This window comes from Scatophagus argus, chromosome 14 (assembly GCF_020382885.2).
Source record: "Scatophagus argus isolate fScaArg1 chromosome 14, fScaArg1.pri, whole genome shotgun sequence".
Taxonomy (NCBI): Eukaryota; Metazoa; Chordata; class Actinopteri; family Scatophagidae; genus Scatophagus; species Scatophagus argus.
This window is the reverse complement of record NC_058506.1, coordinates 14,607,468-14,623,877: the sequence shown is the minus strand read 5'-3', so window position 1 is coordinate 14,623,877 and position 16,410 is coordinate 14,607,468. Positions and strand designations below refer to the sequence as shown.

At 43.0% G+C, this 16,410-nt stretch overlaps 1 protein-coding gene across 2 annotated transcripts; it reads right to left on the bottom strand.

Annotated features, from left to right (window-relative positions):
- Positions 1-559: 559 nt before the first annotated feature.
- On the bottom strand, positions 560-16,354 carry LOC124070938 (actin filament-associated protein 1-like 1). Of its 2 annotated transcripts, none has more exons than XM_046411292.1 (19): positions 16,162-16,354; positions 9,088-9,216; positions 8,033-8,113; positions 7,795-7,880; positions 7,598-7,715; positions 7,403-7,492; positions 7,044-7,255; positions 6,083-6,262; positions 5,858-5,950; positions 5,166-5,259; positions 3,896-4,051; positions 3,559-3,773; positions 3,201-3,346; positions 2,977-3,058; positions 2,781-2,889; positions 2,470-2,637; positions 2,195-2,361; positions 1,571-1,696; positions 560-1,466 (listed from the first exon to the last, which is right to left on the bottom strand). In XM_046411292.1, exons 1-19 carry the CDS (start codon positions 16,181-16,183, stop codon positions 1,440-1,442), a joined length of 2,301 nt encoding a protein of 766 aa, XP_046267248.1. In that variant the 5' UTR covers positions 16,184-16,354; the 3' UTR covers positions 560-1,439. The 2 variants fall into 2 exon arrangements, with proteins under 2 accessions (XP_046267248.1, XP_046267247.1); XM_046411291.1 differs by having other exon boundaries at positions 5,166-5,268; positions 16,162-16,353.
- Positions 16,355-16,410: the final 56 nt, after the last annotated feature.

Genomic DNA, 16,410 nt, shown 5'->3' with positions numbered 1-16,410 from the left:
GTTCATCTTCACGCTTACCTCTAATGGTATGTGGTTTTATTTGTGATATACAGATTCCTGCCACCACCTCACTACAGTGGAGGTAAATAGACTTTCATTTTGTTGAAAAAAATAGTCCCATTGAAAATGTATAGATAGTGGATTGACTGGAAGTAACAGAGAAACAGATTTTAGATGGAGATGTGGCTGATCTTTTAATGTATTTTTGTAATGCTGTACATCACATGTGACAAAATTTTATCCTGACAGAATAAAATTTCAATCTGCTTGCCCATTTACAACTAGGATTGACCCTTAAATTTATCAAGTATGTTTCAGTGTGAGTCCATACACAGCAATGCAGCACAACTGCCCCCCCCCCCCCATGTATTAGTATTGTATCATGGCCAGTTAGTACAATCTAGTAGAGTATCAAAGCTCAAAGTGTGCCAGCTCAAAGTGTGGGATTTGGACAACCAAGCGCTACAACCACCAGATGGCACTTGTAGTTCAGCATTGCGATTTTACTGTCTATATCCTGGAGTAAACTTAAACCTGGGACACAATTAAACAGACAGAGTTTCTTGATAAAGTAATCTTTTACTCCGACATGTGAGTGTTTGTTCATACCCCTGTGATGAACAGAGAAATCAGACATGCATTTATGCTCAGATGATTCTGCCGACCGGGGAGCTAAGAAAATTATCCAAGACATTTGTGTATTCACAAAATACAACGAGATAAAGTGCAAAAGGCATATATGCAAAATACATTTATAATGGTCAAAACCCAATAATTTCACAATGCAACAATAAACATTTAGTCATTGGTTTCAGGAACAGTGCCTCATACACTCATTATGCCTTCCTATTGGTTTAACTACACCTCCCAAGATATGAGATACTTCTCTCACCGATTAAGATAACTTAACAGTCGTTTATTTAGTGTTTCGGCCCACATTAGTATCATGTAAAAAAAGGAATAAAATCAGTCGATGTAAGTAGCAAGTTTTGCCTGTAACTCTGAACTCACGGTGCTGATGAACCACACCCTCCCTTTGCAATGCTTTTCTATGAAATAATCACATTTTTTCTTTGGGAAGCCCCGTGCAAATGTAAACACACATGCAAACTCACACAAACACATATATATATATATATTTCATGTTCATACTGATCGATCCACATTAATACTGTACTGGTACATGAGTTGAGTCTGTCATATTTACAGGGCTGAGAAAGCACCATGCTGCTTGTACTTGCAAAGATTCCTGTTTTTCCTTCTTAGGTAAGCAGAGGGACGATTGAGTCTGTCGTCTTCCCCCTTTCTCTTCCTCCTCCTCATCTTCTTCTTCTCAGTGCCAGTTACCTTGCTCTTCATCTGTTTCTTTTTTTTTTTTACACATCTTCCTGTCACAGTTCAGGTTTGTCTCTCCATGAATGCATTAGTCGACGTTCAGTCTAGGTTGCCTTCTTTGACTCCCACTCCTGAAAAACGTGAGACAGCACAAAGTGAGGAAAAATATTTCTGTCTGTCCTTGTCTCTCTCTCTCTCTCACTCTCACACACACACACACACACACACACTCTACCTTTGCCTTCTGCATGACGTTCCCCTTGGAGGACGCGTAAAGAGATGGAGGGCGTTTACGAAGCTCAGATGCTGAGTTCACTGGTACAGTCTCATTGTAAACTTTTTCAACCTTACTGCCCTGTGCCTGGATACACACACCCACACACACACAGAACAACACAACAAACAGAAAGGTCAGATTTCATTCATTTAAAGAAAAAGTTTAAGATTTTGGGAGCTTATTGGGAGTGTCATCAATGTGAGGTTGCCAGGCAACCAGAGGAGACAGATTAAACACAGAAGATATAACATGTTAGTTAGTGAGCTTTAGAGGTGCTGATAGGCAAATTTAGTTCTACCTTTGAACATAGCCAGGCTAGCTGCTTCCAGTCATTATGCTAAGCTAACTGGCTGTAGCTTCATATTTGGCTTATAGACCCGAGAGTGGTATCAATCTTCTCATTTAACACATAGGCAGAGGGTGAATACGTGTATACCACAAAACTATTTCAAAGCGGTTAAAATCTGAAACGATACAAAAATAAATGAGCAAACTGTGACAGCACTTTGCAATCTGACAAACATACAGTATTTAGAAAAATTCATTAAGGTGTATATTTTGTAGGCTTCAAAGAATGTCTACCCTGACGCTGATCTTGGTGTCCGTGGGTGGACCCAGTGCTCCTCTAGCCAGTGACTTCTTCAGGTTTTCTTTGACCTCTGTCAGTCTCAGCTCCAGCACCACCCTCTCCTCCTCTTTCTGTTTACACAACGTCTCCAGCTTGGCTAACCGCTGTTCCACACCATGGCCTGCACACACACACACACACACACAGACACACACACACACACACACAGAGTTAGCTCTGCTATAAAGCTGAAGTGTAAACAGGGGTATGTGTGTGATTTGTCTCTGACCTGTGACACTCTTCATCTCCTCCTTCACCCCCTTCTTCTCCCTGCGGAGGGAAATCAGTGCATTTCTGAGCTCCTCCTTTTGCTTCTCCAGCTCCTCTTTCTGTTTCAGGTAACGTCTGGCATCCTCCTCTGCGCGTGTCTTCCCATACCGAGCATACTGATTTACATCTAACAGAATACACAAAAGAATAACAGAGCGGAGTGGGTGCAGATAATGTATATAAGATTATCCACCTTGAAAAACTTCACTGCAATCACGATCGATTGCACATTTTCTATCATATCATTTTTATGTATGAACGGAGACTCACTGGAGGCGTGTCTCTTGATGGCAGCCTGTTGCTCAGTTTTTTCTGAGTCCCTGCTGGAGAAGGAGGCATGACGTCTCACCTGTCCAGCTCTGCTCTCCCCCTCCCCCTCCTGTAAGAAAAACAAGTAAAATTTATAAGCCACAGAAAGCCACAAAGGGACATATATGTAATTGTGGTTAACATGATGTCTCCTCACCGCAATACTCTCATAGACCTCATCGTATGTTCTGGAGTCTGTTGAGGCACTGCTGGAGGAGGTAGCGGTGGTAGTCGCCCATCTGAGAGGGGAAAAAGAAAAAAAAAAAGACAGATGAGGCAGAGGCAGAGACAGATGCATTTCAGGGAAAAAAAAGCCAGATTAAAAACTCCAGATGATTACATGCAGAAACACACAAACATCTTCTGTAGGAAGTGACTCACAGGAAGGAGTGTCTGGCAGCATGCCGTATGTCAGTGAGCGTATCCACGTCGATGTAGTCGTAGTGCAGCTCTTCAGGGAGAGTAGTGCTGCCGGTCTCTGCAAACAACACGCCCAGCCAGCGGCCCAAGTCCTCTGAGCAGCTGGCCTGATGGACACACACGCACACACACGCAAATAAAATTACTCGTTTCCCAGAAAAATGTAGGTGTGTCATCCCTGTGGACATGTTAACTTTCCGTCTCATCTGAGTCTACACAAACAGTCAGGAAAAGCAACCCAATCTGCCTAAATTCATGTCCTCTGACAGGACAACTTATTCGGGACCTTCTGACAGCACAGCGTTATTAGTGTTATTACCTCTAAAGATGCTAGTTCGCTGCCTGCCTGCCGGATGCAGAAGGAGAAGGGATGCTTCGGACCGAGGCCACCGGTCACCACCTCTGCGCCTTTGAGTGGCACCACAATGACCGGCGGCTTCTGGTCCCCAGGGTCCTTCTGCAGGTACAAGCTCCCACCTCGCACCACGCACCAACGCTCCTTCCACGAGCCGCTCAGACACACATTGAGGTACCCTGTAGAGAGAAATGTATCATAACCGTAGCTGCAGTTTATATTCAGTATTCAAAAATGTTGGCTGAAGTTAACCTTTTTAGTCAGTCAGTCAAATAGCTTCTTGATAAGTTTGTGTCCTCACCACAGCGTGGGTTGTCATGCTGACCAGACGACGAGGGAGGCTCCCCAGGTAAAGGAGGTTTCCGTTTGGAGAAAGTGATGATCTGATTGATCTTCTTCCCCGCCGCTCGGCTCATCGACCCCGTCAGCTCTGAGAAAGCTCCACGCTTCCCCCTGTCTAAAATCAAACACACTGTGGTCAACGCCTGCTCTGGCTGACGATGTGGAGCACTTGACATACAATATCTGGGAGTGAAGCCTGTTATATCTTGCTGTGCTTGTGTTTGTTAGCAGTGAAATACTTTCACACATTTCATCAATTATAAATTAAAACAAAAACATGTGGAAAATGAGGAAAAGAATTAAAAAAAATCAAGTGAGGGAGATTATTATGAAAATTCTGAAGTTCGGTTACAGTATATTTAATATTTAATATTATTTGATTTCAGAGAACTCATTTATTTATTCACTCTATCTCTCGTGTGTGTTTGCGTGTTCTTGCTGCGTGTACCAGGTGCTGCAGTGCTCCGTCCAGCCTACTTCCTATGATGTCAGCAGGAGACAATCACAGGAAGTGGACAGGAAGGATGCCATATCTGTTCACGCCTCACTTCCCGTCTCTCCCTCTCTCTCATGTCTCTTTAGGTTCAGAGTTGCTTGGCCAGTAAACAAGTTGTAACAACACTGAAACAACATGACTATGTTTGACCTGTAGCCTGACCCAACATCATGGATCCCCTGGTTTATCCTTCCTGATTTTGTGGATGGATAAACAAAAATAGTATACGTGCTTTTGATCAGACTCGGTTGCGTGTGTGTGTGTGTGTGTGTGCGCGAAGTCCCTGAGAGTGAGAGCATTTGGGACATTTCACTTCTTCTGAGAATTTATATTAATATTAATATTACTAATCTTCAACTTGGTGAGGTTACATAAATTTATTCAGTCAAATTGGACAATGGATTTGGAGTGCTGGCCAATCCTGTTCACCATTTACTGGACTTGACTGTTAGCTCCCGGGTAGCTAGTGGAGCAAGAAGGGGGTGCGTGTTTAGGTTCCAGCAGACAAAAAAACAATTTTTATTTCCAAAGAATGTTGCTTGTGGTCTAATCTATTCATTTAACCAGTAGTATCCAAATCGAATGTTAAATCTCACTATGATCATTTAATCTGGAATCTGGAAATCACTGATGCTGTGTGTAAGATTCGTCCAGCTTGTTTCACTAAAAGAACAATAAAAATTAGTTAATTAAAACTTAATCAATACTAGCGAGCTTGTGAAGGTAAACCTACTCAGTGAGTCAACGGTGTCCCGTCCTGGTCCCTGTGCGATGGACTGGCTGTCTGCTGTCGGTCCACTGTCTGAGTCTGACGCCTGCCGCTCACACTGCAGCACCTCAAAGAAAAAGCACAAACTTTATTAACTTCTCTTTCTCTGTTCAAAAGGATTAACCTGCTTTAACAAATCTTTCTGTCCTCTAACTTTAAGTTTCTTGGCATGCGGTTTATTGACTTTATGTATTTTTAAAACTGTTTTGCCGACGTGGGGTGTAACTGCCATGTCACCATGCATTCAGCTCGCTGGCTGCTGCAGCTGTGTGCCCAAACTTCCTTGAGGGTTTTGAAGCCCTTTGAAAAGCAGCCAGCTCACCAACCACAATAATGTCACCTCACTCACTGCTTGTAACTTGAAGCCAAAGGAACAGTTGTGTCATGCGTGGGCTGAAAGAGGTGATGTCAGCCACAGACAGCGTAATGTATGAACTACAGTATAGATTCAAATTTACACAGGCCTCAGTAATAAAGAACAGGGTTATTACAGTAAAGTAACATTCAGACATAGTGAGACAACTGATATTTTGACAGAAACTTTAAGAATATTGTGTGGTTTGTGGGCAAAGCTTATGACATGTAAAAACACAAAGAAAACAGTTTTCAAAAAATGGCTGACATTCATCCAGAAACACACACACACACACACACACCTTGTCGAGCTCCAGCTTCCTCTGTATAATGGGGGATGTGGATCCATCCAGTCCATCGGTGTTGCTACACTGGCTGCCAACATCTTGCACCACCTAATTCCAGAAAAAGAAAACCTTCACTTCTGAACAACCTTATGTTCTACCGTCGGCCATATTCCCCCGTGTTTTCCCCTGATCCTGTCTGTCTCAGCACAAGCCCTCTGGTAAAGGGGTGAATAAAGGTACCTTGAGCCATCGCTGGGCCTGCTCCTTACTCTGAACAGCCAGGACGAGAGCTTCGCCTCCAGGCAACGAGAAGCGCAGCTCGTGTCTCTTTTTCCGGCCTTCCTTTGGGACGTAGATGACGTTGCAGAGATTCAGCGGGAGCTCAGTGTGAGGAGTGGTCTCTTTGATGCTCTTATAGCACTGTAAAAGACACATGCAGGGAGACAGACCTTGATGTGTCGTTTGATGCTGCTTCACTTTGGTACTAAAATGTAATCTTTGAATTTCTGGCACTATTGTAAGATTACCATCCCAGAGGAAAACCTTTCTTTCACCTGAAACTAAGTTAAGCATTTGTAACTATTGTAATCCTCTGCATTAACATTTGTTTAGCACTTAATAAAGCCAGACATACACTATATAGACAAATGTATTGGGACACCTGACCCCTACACCAAAGTGGACTTTAATGACATTGCATTCTAAATACACAGACAGTTTTGCAGCTACAGCAGCTTCCACTCTTCTGGGAAGGCTTTCCACAAGATGTTGGAGAGTTTCTGTGGGAAGTTTGACCATTCATACAGTAGATCATTTGTGAGGTCGGACTTGATGCTGGATGAAAATCTCTATTCTAGTTCATCCCAAAGGTGTTGCATGGGGTTGAGGTCAGGGCTCTGTGTGGGCCAGTCAAGTTCTTCTACACCAAACTCATCCAACCATGTCTTAATGGAGCTTTGCTTTGTGCACTGGGGCACAGTCATGCTGAATAGAAAAGGGTCTTCCCTAAACTGTTGCCACAAAGTTGGAAGCATAGCATTGTCCAAAATGTCTTGGTATGCTGGAGCATTAAAATTTCCTTTCAGTTGAAGTAAGGGACCCAGCCCAACCCCTGAAAAACAGCCCCATCCCAGTACTTTTGTCTATATAGTGTATATTAGTTTTGAGGTTTAACAAAATGTCCAGAAGCAGATCTATTCACCTGCAGTTTATTGTCTCTTACAACGACCAGCTGTTTGGACCACTGGCCGAAGCGTTTCTTTCGCAGCAGGAAGGCACAGATGCGGCAGTCTCTTATTGGTCCGTCTGTGCTCTCCTCAGCTGTCCATCTCTGAGGCTGATCCCGCCCCTTTGCTTCTTCTTCCTCTTCTTCGTAAGACTCATAGGAGCTGCTCAGAGCATCAGAGTCGTTGTCTGAGCACCAAAACAAAATGATTAATTTACAAAACTATTTGCAGTACTGTTCACTCATGTAGTCCACACATTTTACATTCAGAACTCTGCTTGTACTTGCAGGTTTGAATTGTTAGAATGACTGAGCACAAAAGAGGGTAGACTCACAGGAGTTTTTGGGAGGTCCATTAATCCTGGTGGTGGGGTAGTTATTGTCTGCATCCTCATAGTAGGCGTCCTCCACTGAGTTCCTGGAAGCTACAGAAAAGGAGTCGAGATGAGATAAAGGACATGAGAGAAAGAGACACTCCTAATAATAACATAGTTGGTGTGCAAATCTGTGTTTTTTTGCGTGTACAGAACTGCTCATATTGGTGGTGAAGTACTGAGGAGTGGATCCAGGATCTAGAGGGACAGCCTCTTCATAGTAGTCATCGGGAAGGGGGGTGGTTGGCAGAGGAGGGGGCGTGTCAGTCGGTGTCTGGGGTGAAAGTTAGACAAAAGTTTTAGGACATGAGCAGCAGGTAAAACGACAGAGGTACATACTGTAGACAACTTACAGATTTATTAGGGTGAGCCTTCTCCTCTTCTTCTTTGTGCTCTTTCTGCTCCTCTGGAGAGGCACTGAGCATGTGCAAATCACAGTCTAGTAAAACAAAAGAGGATTAATGCTCGTTATTGTATTGTGAATTTTACAGATGTTGTGGTATAATGATTGGAAATAGACAATAATCATAATTTTTACTTAAGACTTTATAGCAGTGAGCTAGTTTGATGGTGCTTTGAAGGTTTGCTCACCAAAATCCTCAAACAGAGACTCTACGAAACTTGTGCCGTTGCCATAGAGACAGCTGTTCATGTAGACGTCTGATCCGTTGACTGCGGGAAAGATAAATTAGGGGTTAGAAACAGGATCAAAGACGGGGTTAGGATCGTGGCCTTTGCTAATGTCAGGAAAGTCAGGATTACCAAAACGTACAGAGATGTAGCAAACAGGCGAGTGAGTGCTCACTGTGCAATCTGCACGTTTAGACAAATAAACTGTACGGGAAACCCTTGTAAGCTTGTAAGTGTTTGTACCAGAAGAACAAAGATAAATGAAGTCATAAAACGCATGTGAAAGTTTGCCAAACCTCCCAGACTTTCTGGAAGTATTTTAGAACCAGTGCGAGAAATAAATCTTCAAATATTTGGCTGCAAAGAAGTGAAGTGGAATATGCTGATGTGCTGCATAGGACGTGTTACTATCAGGATGTTTTGTTTTTCTCCTTTCTTTGACCTGCCCTCATCATCCTCTTTAAAATTTACTTTTCATTATCCTCTTACCTCAATCCCTTTATCCTCTCCAACATCCTGTATTCTCCCATCTAAACAAAGATCTGCCGTAAAGACCTCAGTAAGATTTGGCATCCATGTCTTTTTAACTTTTGTATTGTCCTATGTGCTGTAGCCCCATTGCATAAAGACAAAAGAAATGGTCTGTCTCTGTCTAAGTAAACTCTGTTCTAGTGACCCCAAACAAATTGCTCAACTCAGAAATACTTCAGCTGAACTGGTGCTGCTGTCGAACTGAATGAATGTGAGGCAGGAAGCAGATGAAAAACCACAAACATATTCTGTCCGTTAAAGTCACCAATTTGCCTTATCTATTAGAATTTTACTTAAGAATTTTACCTTATCTATTAGAATGTTTGTGTTTTGTTCTTGTTATATGACCTTTATACAACAAAAATAAAAAATAGCGTGGTGCAGTTAAAAAAGTTTAAATGGGTTTGTTGCCTCACTGCACCTAACAAACAGACCAGAGATATGTCATGTGCACCTCCTCGTCCATCTGAGACTGACTTCTGTACCTGACAGCGGCAGCGAGTCCAGGATGTTACGTATGGAGGCCATCTTGTCGGCAGTGGCAGGACTGACCGTCTCGTGGTCCAGCATCTTCAGCAGGGAGCCCAGCTCGTTCACAAGTCGCTCCATCGCCACTGAACACAACAAAAAAATCCAAAAGAACATATCATTGGCTTTGCAGCGTAGCAGTAGAATATTCTTTGGCAAGGTCACGTCACTCTTAATGTGGTTAAAATGCTTGTGCATCAAATATCAATTTAAGACATCCGTGCAAGGCCACACAGGCAAGTGCGAGCTAAACTGGCAGTTCACAAGGGGGCATGAAGTCAGTCTGGAACGCAGCTTACCGCCTGTTGCAACAGCTGACAGCGATGAGATATTTGTCATTCATCTGATATGTCACCCTGTTTATTTTGTCCACCTTCTTGGGTATTTTTGTGGTCATTTTTCTTTCTGCTGTCTTGTCCCTGCACCACAGATCCAGTCGTACTTTCAGCTTGGATATTTCAAGCTTTCTTCGAAAAATTATTGTTTTCACATTCAGCACTGACATCCTGTGTCTCTGTGTCTGTGTGAATGTGCTTTGTTGACCTTGACATTGTTCCAAAAGCCCTGCCACACTCTCACACATCCTGCCGACCAAGAGAGGAGGAGGAGGAGGAGGAGGAGGAAGGGGAAAAGAGAGAAAAGGAGATGGGGAGGAGGGGGCAGGAAGCTTCCTTCCCTTAAGGAAATGGGGCCAAAGTAAAGAAAAAAAATTGTAGTCCACTAGAGATAGAATAGGATATGGTGACCAAACAGCCTGCAGCACTGGGTTAGTTCAATCAGTTGATCGTTTATTTAAAAGACATTTGACATAAAGAACGTTAGTGTAGTGTAATCTGCTGGCCTTTAATTAAACACAAGATATTGGCCTCTGTTGATATGATGAAGTATTATTCCTGCCATTAAACAGATGGAGTGGATCATTCTGAATTTAAGCTGCTGACCCTTAAAATAATTTCGTCTCAGTTTGGGCTTCAGTAGAAAGTCTTACTGCCTCCCAGCAGTCCACAAAGTGTTTTCCACGCTGCCAATTCAATTCAATTTTCAATTTTTATATTGTGGCAAATTGTGACACTTTTCAAACAGAGCAGGTCTAGATCATCCTCTTTAATATACAGAAACCCAGTATACTTCCATGAGCAAGCACTTGGGTGCAGCGGTATTAAATCTTTGCCATTTTTGCCATTACAATTTTAAAGCGATCGACCTCCTTTATAAACCTTCTCTGGGAATTATTGGAAAAATACTGACCCATTGTCTGAATTCAACTCTCAAACACTTTACCAAGTATATTGTTTGATTTTTCACTTTAATTTACGAATAAATGTGTCAACTTCTTAGATTAAAAAAAAAAAACACCATAAACATAACATTTATAGAAGCAGGTAATTATAGATGCCTGAGGATGAAATACACTGCAAAATATGCAACTATTTTGAAAGAACTGGTACAAGGGTTAAGTTAAAATAAGATCAAAACAGTCCACTCTTTCCCTCTCACACAGTGAGGACGGAGAGACTCAGAGAAAAACTCTCGCTCTCCCAAAGCCTCTTCCGCCACCCCCCTACTCTGACAATACTCTATTGTCTCCACGAGAGCCAAAATTAGACGACGGCAATGCTCTGCAAAAGACCAGAGCAAACAATACAATGTCAGAGAAAAACAAAACAGGAACTAACACACACACACACACACACACACACACACAGTCTATGAGGGGTGTGGCGCAACGCAGCTGCATCGTCTGGATGCATGGGCATTCAGGGTTAAAGGATATATCTCCAGCAGCTGTGTGTGTGTGTGTGTGTGTGTGTGTGTGTGTGTGTGCGTGCTCGCGCAGTGTTTCTCGGCCAGCAGCTGTGGTTTCCTGTCTTAGCTGTCGACAGAAGCCACTCTCCACTCCTTCCCAATCTCGACTCTCTCCTCCATCCTACCGCCAGTCTCACCTCCTCTCGCACTTCCTCCCACCGCCACCCCCCTGCCCTCTCTTTTTCCATCTCTCCCCATCCTGCTGTTTCTCATTCTGTCCCTACATCCTAAACTCTCCTTCCATCTCTGTTCACGTGTTGCCTCCAGTTGTTTTTTTCACCGTTCTCCATTCATTGTACAACCAGTTGAGTCCCTCAGCTGACGGCTAGTCAAATTAAAGAGTTAGTGTATTTCACTTCTCTTGAAAAAAACCACAAGAGTCTCATCAGTCTCAGCGTAAACAAAGCCAGTAGTGGGCTGATGGAGTTTCAGACTGGGCCTATTTTCTGTTTCTCGAAGTCTAACTTTACACAGTCACAGTCAAGGCCATCCACTTATTTGCTCTCTCTCTCTCTCTCTCGGGGGGACTGGAGGGTTCAGGCTGAGAATCAGCTGTTCTGAAGGCTTGTGGTCGGTTTCACCCACAGAAGGATCTTTGTAACCCCCCATTCCACACACACACACACACACACACACACGCGCACACACAAGCTCGAACTCGCATGGACACACACATTGCGCATATTTTTCTCCTCGAATGTTTTCGCTGATGAACACAGATTTAACACACACACTTTAAAGTTTAAAACAGTATCTTACACAAAACAAACGCACAGTCACAAGAATATGTTGGAAAATGTGCTTGTGTGTGTGTGCGCTTTGACATACATTTTTGTGTGTTTGTGCAGACAGGCTTCCTGAAGAAGGTCAGTCATGAGACCTGAGCCATGCGACTCTCATTTGAACTGATTTGGCGTGTTTGGTTGCAGCTCAGAACAAAACAACTACTACTCACTGCTGCTGCTGCTGTTTATCTCGCCACATAATGCTAGCATAATATAACATAATGCACCATTCTCCTCCGAACCTGAGTTTTTCACTCCCATCTGTTACACGTCCAACCCATCAATCACACCAATCCAAGGCAAACCTCCTCCCTGACATGCCTCTCCCACCTTAACTATCCATCCTTCTTATTTTCTTTCTCACCCCTTCAGGACTAGGATGAAATAAGAGTGCATTACATGGAATTGCATCTTGTTTCTGTGAATTACGCTGATCTACTTCATTTTCCACATCTTTCTCAATTTAGAAGAATTTCAAGCCCTGAAGTGCACGGTGCTGCTATTTTGCATTTCGGCAGGCGTCCTCTTCCTGCCTCCCCCACACTCCCAGAGGCTGAGGTCCCTCCAGATCCCACATTCTCCCTTCCACTCCTTTCTTTCGGTCCCTCCTCCCTCTCTGATCCTTTCCTTTTAACTCCTTTCCCTCATCTGCCTGCCTCAGCCTCTTCTCCAGACACCCATTCTCTTCAGACGGAGGTCAGAGTTCAAGTCTTGGTGGCCTCCTCTGAGACAAAAGTCTACTTCAGAGACTCAGCATCCCGTAATTCATATTTTCGTGACAACAGTGGATGGTGTCACTGTCCGCCCGGGGTTAGCATTCAGTCAGACACTTTAAAAAGTCCCCTCCAGAACCAAGCTGGCAGTATCTTTAAAAAGAACCAGCTGGAGGAAAAGAGTCGAGGAATTTTCCTCTCTTTTTCACATTCTTTCAGTATCTTATCACTTTCCTCAGACAGTAAACGGTGAGGAGACACAGGAAACAGAGGAGCATGACACTGGCTCAGACTTTCATTTAATGACAGCATGACTTTAATTTAATGATCCAGTGTGCAGGATTTAGGGTCAGAAATTGAATATAATATTCAGACTGATGTTTTCATGATCGTATAACCACCTGAATCTAAGAATTGTTGTGTTTAGTTGACCTTATATTCGCTTCCACGGATTCGGCCATGTTGCAATGGCATGTTCTGTTAGTAACCCAGACTGGACAAACCAAACACTGGCTCAAAGAGAGCAGCATTCACGTTTTTAGTGACCACTTTAGATGAGATGAGGGATGCAGCACTAGATGCCACCAAATCCGACTTTCAAAACTGTTGTGCTATGGCGGATTCTCTAATAAACTACTGTCTTGTTAGATGAATATTTTTGATATTATCAATAAATAAAATGGTTCCATGCCAAGTGAAAGTGTCAAAACCGGAGACTAAAACACCCAGCTCTGAGGAAAGAGGAATAGTTTGGTTTTGTGGGATGTACACTTTGATGAAAAGACTGAGACCACTATCATGTCTGTGCTGTAAATACGTTAATGAAAGAATGATGGATTGCTGAGGATTTATTAACTAACACAAAACATCTCTTCGCTTAACCTGCACATTACCCTGAATCAAAAACAATTTGTTGTGGCTTGGTAACTGCTATGATAGCTCCCAAGTCTTTACAAGCTGTGCACACACACACACACACACACACACACACATGCTGTTATTCTATGTTTGCCTTTGGAGCTGGTTTTTCCCAGAAGTGATATAATGGTGGTGACAATAACAATATAACCCTCAGTTGGACAACTCATGATCCAGTGTTTTTCCTGTTTGGTAAAAGAGTGATATCACCACATCAGTTTAGTTTCCTCCATCAAACCAAGATAGATGGCATTCCTACTACACCATGGAATATCTCTGGAAAAGATGACAGAAATCAAAACAGTGTAAAGGCTTATGCAGAGGCGGTGATTTCCTTAAATATCACTTCAATGATCAATAAAGAATTGTGGGGTTTCGCACTTGGAAAGAGAATGGAAAGAAGGGGCTGGGAGGAGGATCACTGGGTGAGGAGGAGGAAAAGGGAAAAGGAAATGTAAGAGAACCACGGCCGAGTTGAAGGACAGGCAGTTGTTAAACAGAGAACTGGTGTGCCTGTATGTGGGTGGGCAAATGCAATTAATTATTACTACAGTATCATTATCCTCGTCTGTATGCATGTGGGTATGGTGTAAGAGAGGATAAGTCCATTCGTCATAATGCCACTGTAGACCGTGCGTCATTCAAAGCCATTTTACAATTTCAGCTTCTACATATGTCTCCCATTTGTTGCAGCAGTTGCGTTATTGGCCCAGTACGCCATTATCAATTACTCTTGATTTGTCCACAGAGAGAATATTTTCTTCTCAAGTGCCCAAGTGTTTGGCCTCGAAACACTTTGGCTACACTGCGTAATCTGTTTGTGTCCATGTGTTTCACAGACCTTTATACTCATGCTAGATATGTCACAAGCACAGGTGTAAACAATAACTTCAATGACGGCTAATTAATGATGGCTTTAGTGTCCTTGCATCGTGCACGCCAGCCCAAAGTTGCCAGAATGGAAAGCTGGTATTGTACGTCTCTGTATATCATGCAGATAGGTTTGTAAAATGTACATGTGTACGTACGTATCACATTACGTTCAGCGGTGATGTGAAATGGCGAAACATCTTTGACTACTCTGACCAACATTTTTCAGCCAACCAGAAAATTCTCCAGCCAATATGTTTAGAACATGAACTAGAACTTTAATTTGATATTTTTAACAAAATGCTGGGACATTTTCCAGCCCTGTCTTTGTGGTGACACATCCAGGTATTACAACCCAAACATGATCTTTTCCTAACCTAAAATCTGAAGTGGTTTTTGTGCCTAAAACTAACCAGAAATAAAGTGCCACAAAGACATCCAGATTGCTTTCCATTTTCCTCAGAGCAGCAACTACCAATGTGGGACCAAAGCCTGAGTTTATTCAGTCATTTAGTCTAATGGAGACATGAAAGCTGGTAGAGAGGCTGCAAGGCTGCAGCCATTCAGCCATCATTTTCCTGTGGATTTTGTACCCTGTGGCAAGCGAATTTGCCAGTCTAAATGCTGATGGTGTCATTATTCTGTAGCCATTAAACTGTGCAATCAACATTTACTTCATAATGACACATAGGGGCAAAATAACATGTTTCAACCCAGTATTAAACGTAAAGTTTCTGTGGTTTGCAGAAACGTACAATACAAGAATGTATTCTGATGACTGGGTTGGTGCATACTGGCTCACTGTCATGATTCACATGGACACCATCCATCGTTAATGTTATTAATAACACCTGCACTTTATCTGCTGCGACAAGCCAAAATATCTGCTGTGAAAATGACCTGTTAACAAACACCACAGTGCATCTATACATAGTGCAGTCATTTAATACTCAGCGCTTTAAAAAAAATCATTTATATTATTATAATCATGTTAATTTTAGGATCTGACACACTACTGTTAATTAAAATAGTTTGGTGTCTAATCTGGGGCTGCGTTTAAGCTCAGGCTTTGAACAGCACCACAAGTTTCAAATGAGTTTCTAAAATTAGGAGGAGCTTTAATATCAATTTTTCCTCCCGTTTAAGGGAACTTGACACCGTTTTTGTATGAATTCAGCATGTTGGGGTGTTTTAACATGCATGACCGAAAGCTCTTCCTCTGACTGGTTTGAATCCACAATGGTCATTGTTTCCATTGGACACGGTCACTTGTGATCCTCGTTTGCCGTATTTCCAGTTGGGAACCACAGCTTGGTCACCTGGCATCACATAATGCAGCTTCCTGTTTGCAGCACTGTGGCCTGAAGGCTCTGCAAACAGAGCAGCCATTGAGCTGCTCCTGCAGCAGCAGCTTCGCTTCCAGCGGTGCTGCTTCCAACGGGGAACTTCTCTGTTGGTATCAGATTGCATCACTCTACCTGAGCGAGGATTTCCTCCTCCTCCATCCATCCACACACACACACACACACACACACAGCGCACTAACCGGCCTGTAGGTGTATGACATCACTCTCCCCCGTTACTCCAGCAGCTAACCAGGCATACTTGGTTTATTTAGAAAAAAGAGATGAGCGATGGTCTCTCGTTTTAAATGTGTTTAACGAGAACTCAAGTAAAAGTGTAACGCAGGCCACAAATGTCAAATTACTTAGTCGGACCTTTAAGCAAAAATCATGGCGATGGATTAGAAGTTAGTGTATTGTTCTTGTTGGACCAGAACTGTGTTTGTGAGCACATATATTATCTCCTTATGCGTTACATTTAAGCCTTTCCATGTATGGAGGCTCGGTCTCAAAGTCACCATTGTAAAGTTACTGTACTTCTCTGTCGCGAATAAATACGAACATGTGATATGGCGACAAGAAAGGCTGCTACTCACCACTTTGGCGTTTGGAGTCCATGTCGTTTGATATTTACGTGTATTCTTTAATTCACAGTAATAATCCCTTGGCGGTCTCATTTAACGGTTAATCACGTGTGAGACGTGCTCGCCACAGTCACAGCGGAGCTTTGTGAGCCTTCAAGTGACTCAGTGGCCGCTTCAGTTTGTAGTTCGACTCGGCAGCCGCCGGTTCATCATCCAGGGCTCCGACGGGTCCTAGTGCGAGTTGGTCGATGCCAGTGGGGG

Coding starts and splice junctions, on each gene's coding strand:
- LOC124070938 (XM_046411291.1), bottom strand. CDS start 16,183: ATGGACTCCAAACGCCAAAGTG. Junction 1,697..2,194: donor ACACCAAGATCAGCGTCAGG/GTAGACATTCTT, acceptor GTGTGTATCCAG/GCACAGGGCAGTAAGGTTGA. Junction 1,467..1,570: donor ACGTCATGCAGAAGGCAAAG/GTAGAGTGTGTG, acceptor CACGTTTTTCAG/GAGTGGGAGTCAAAGAAGGC.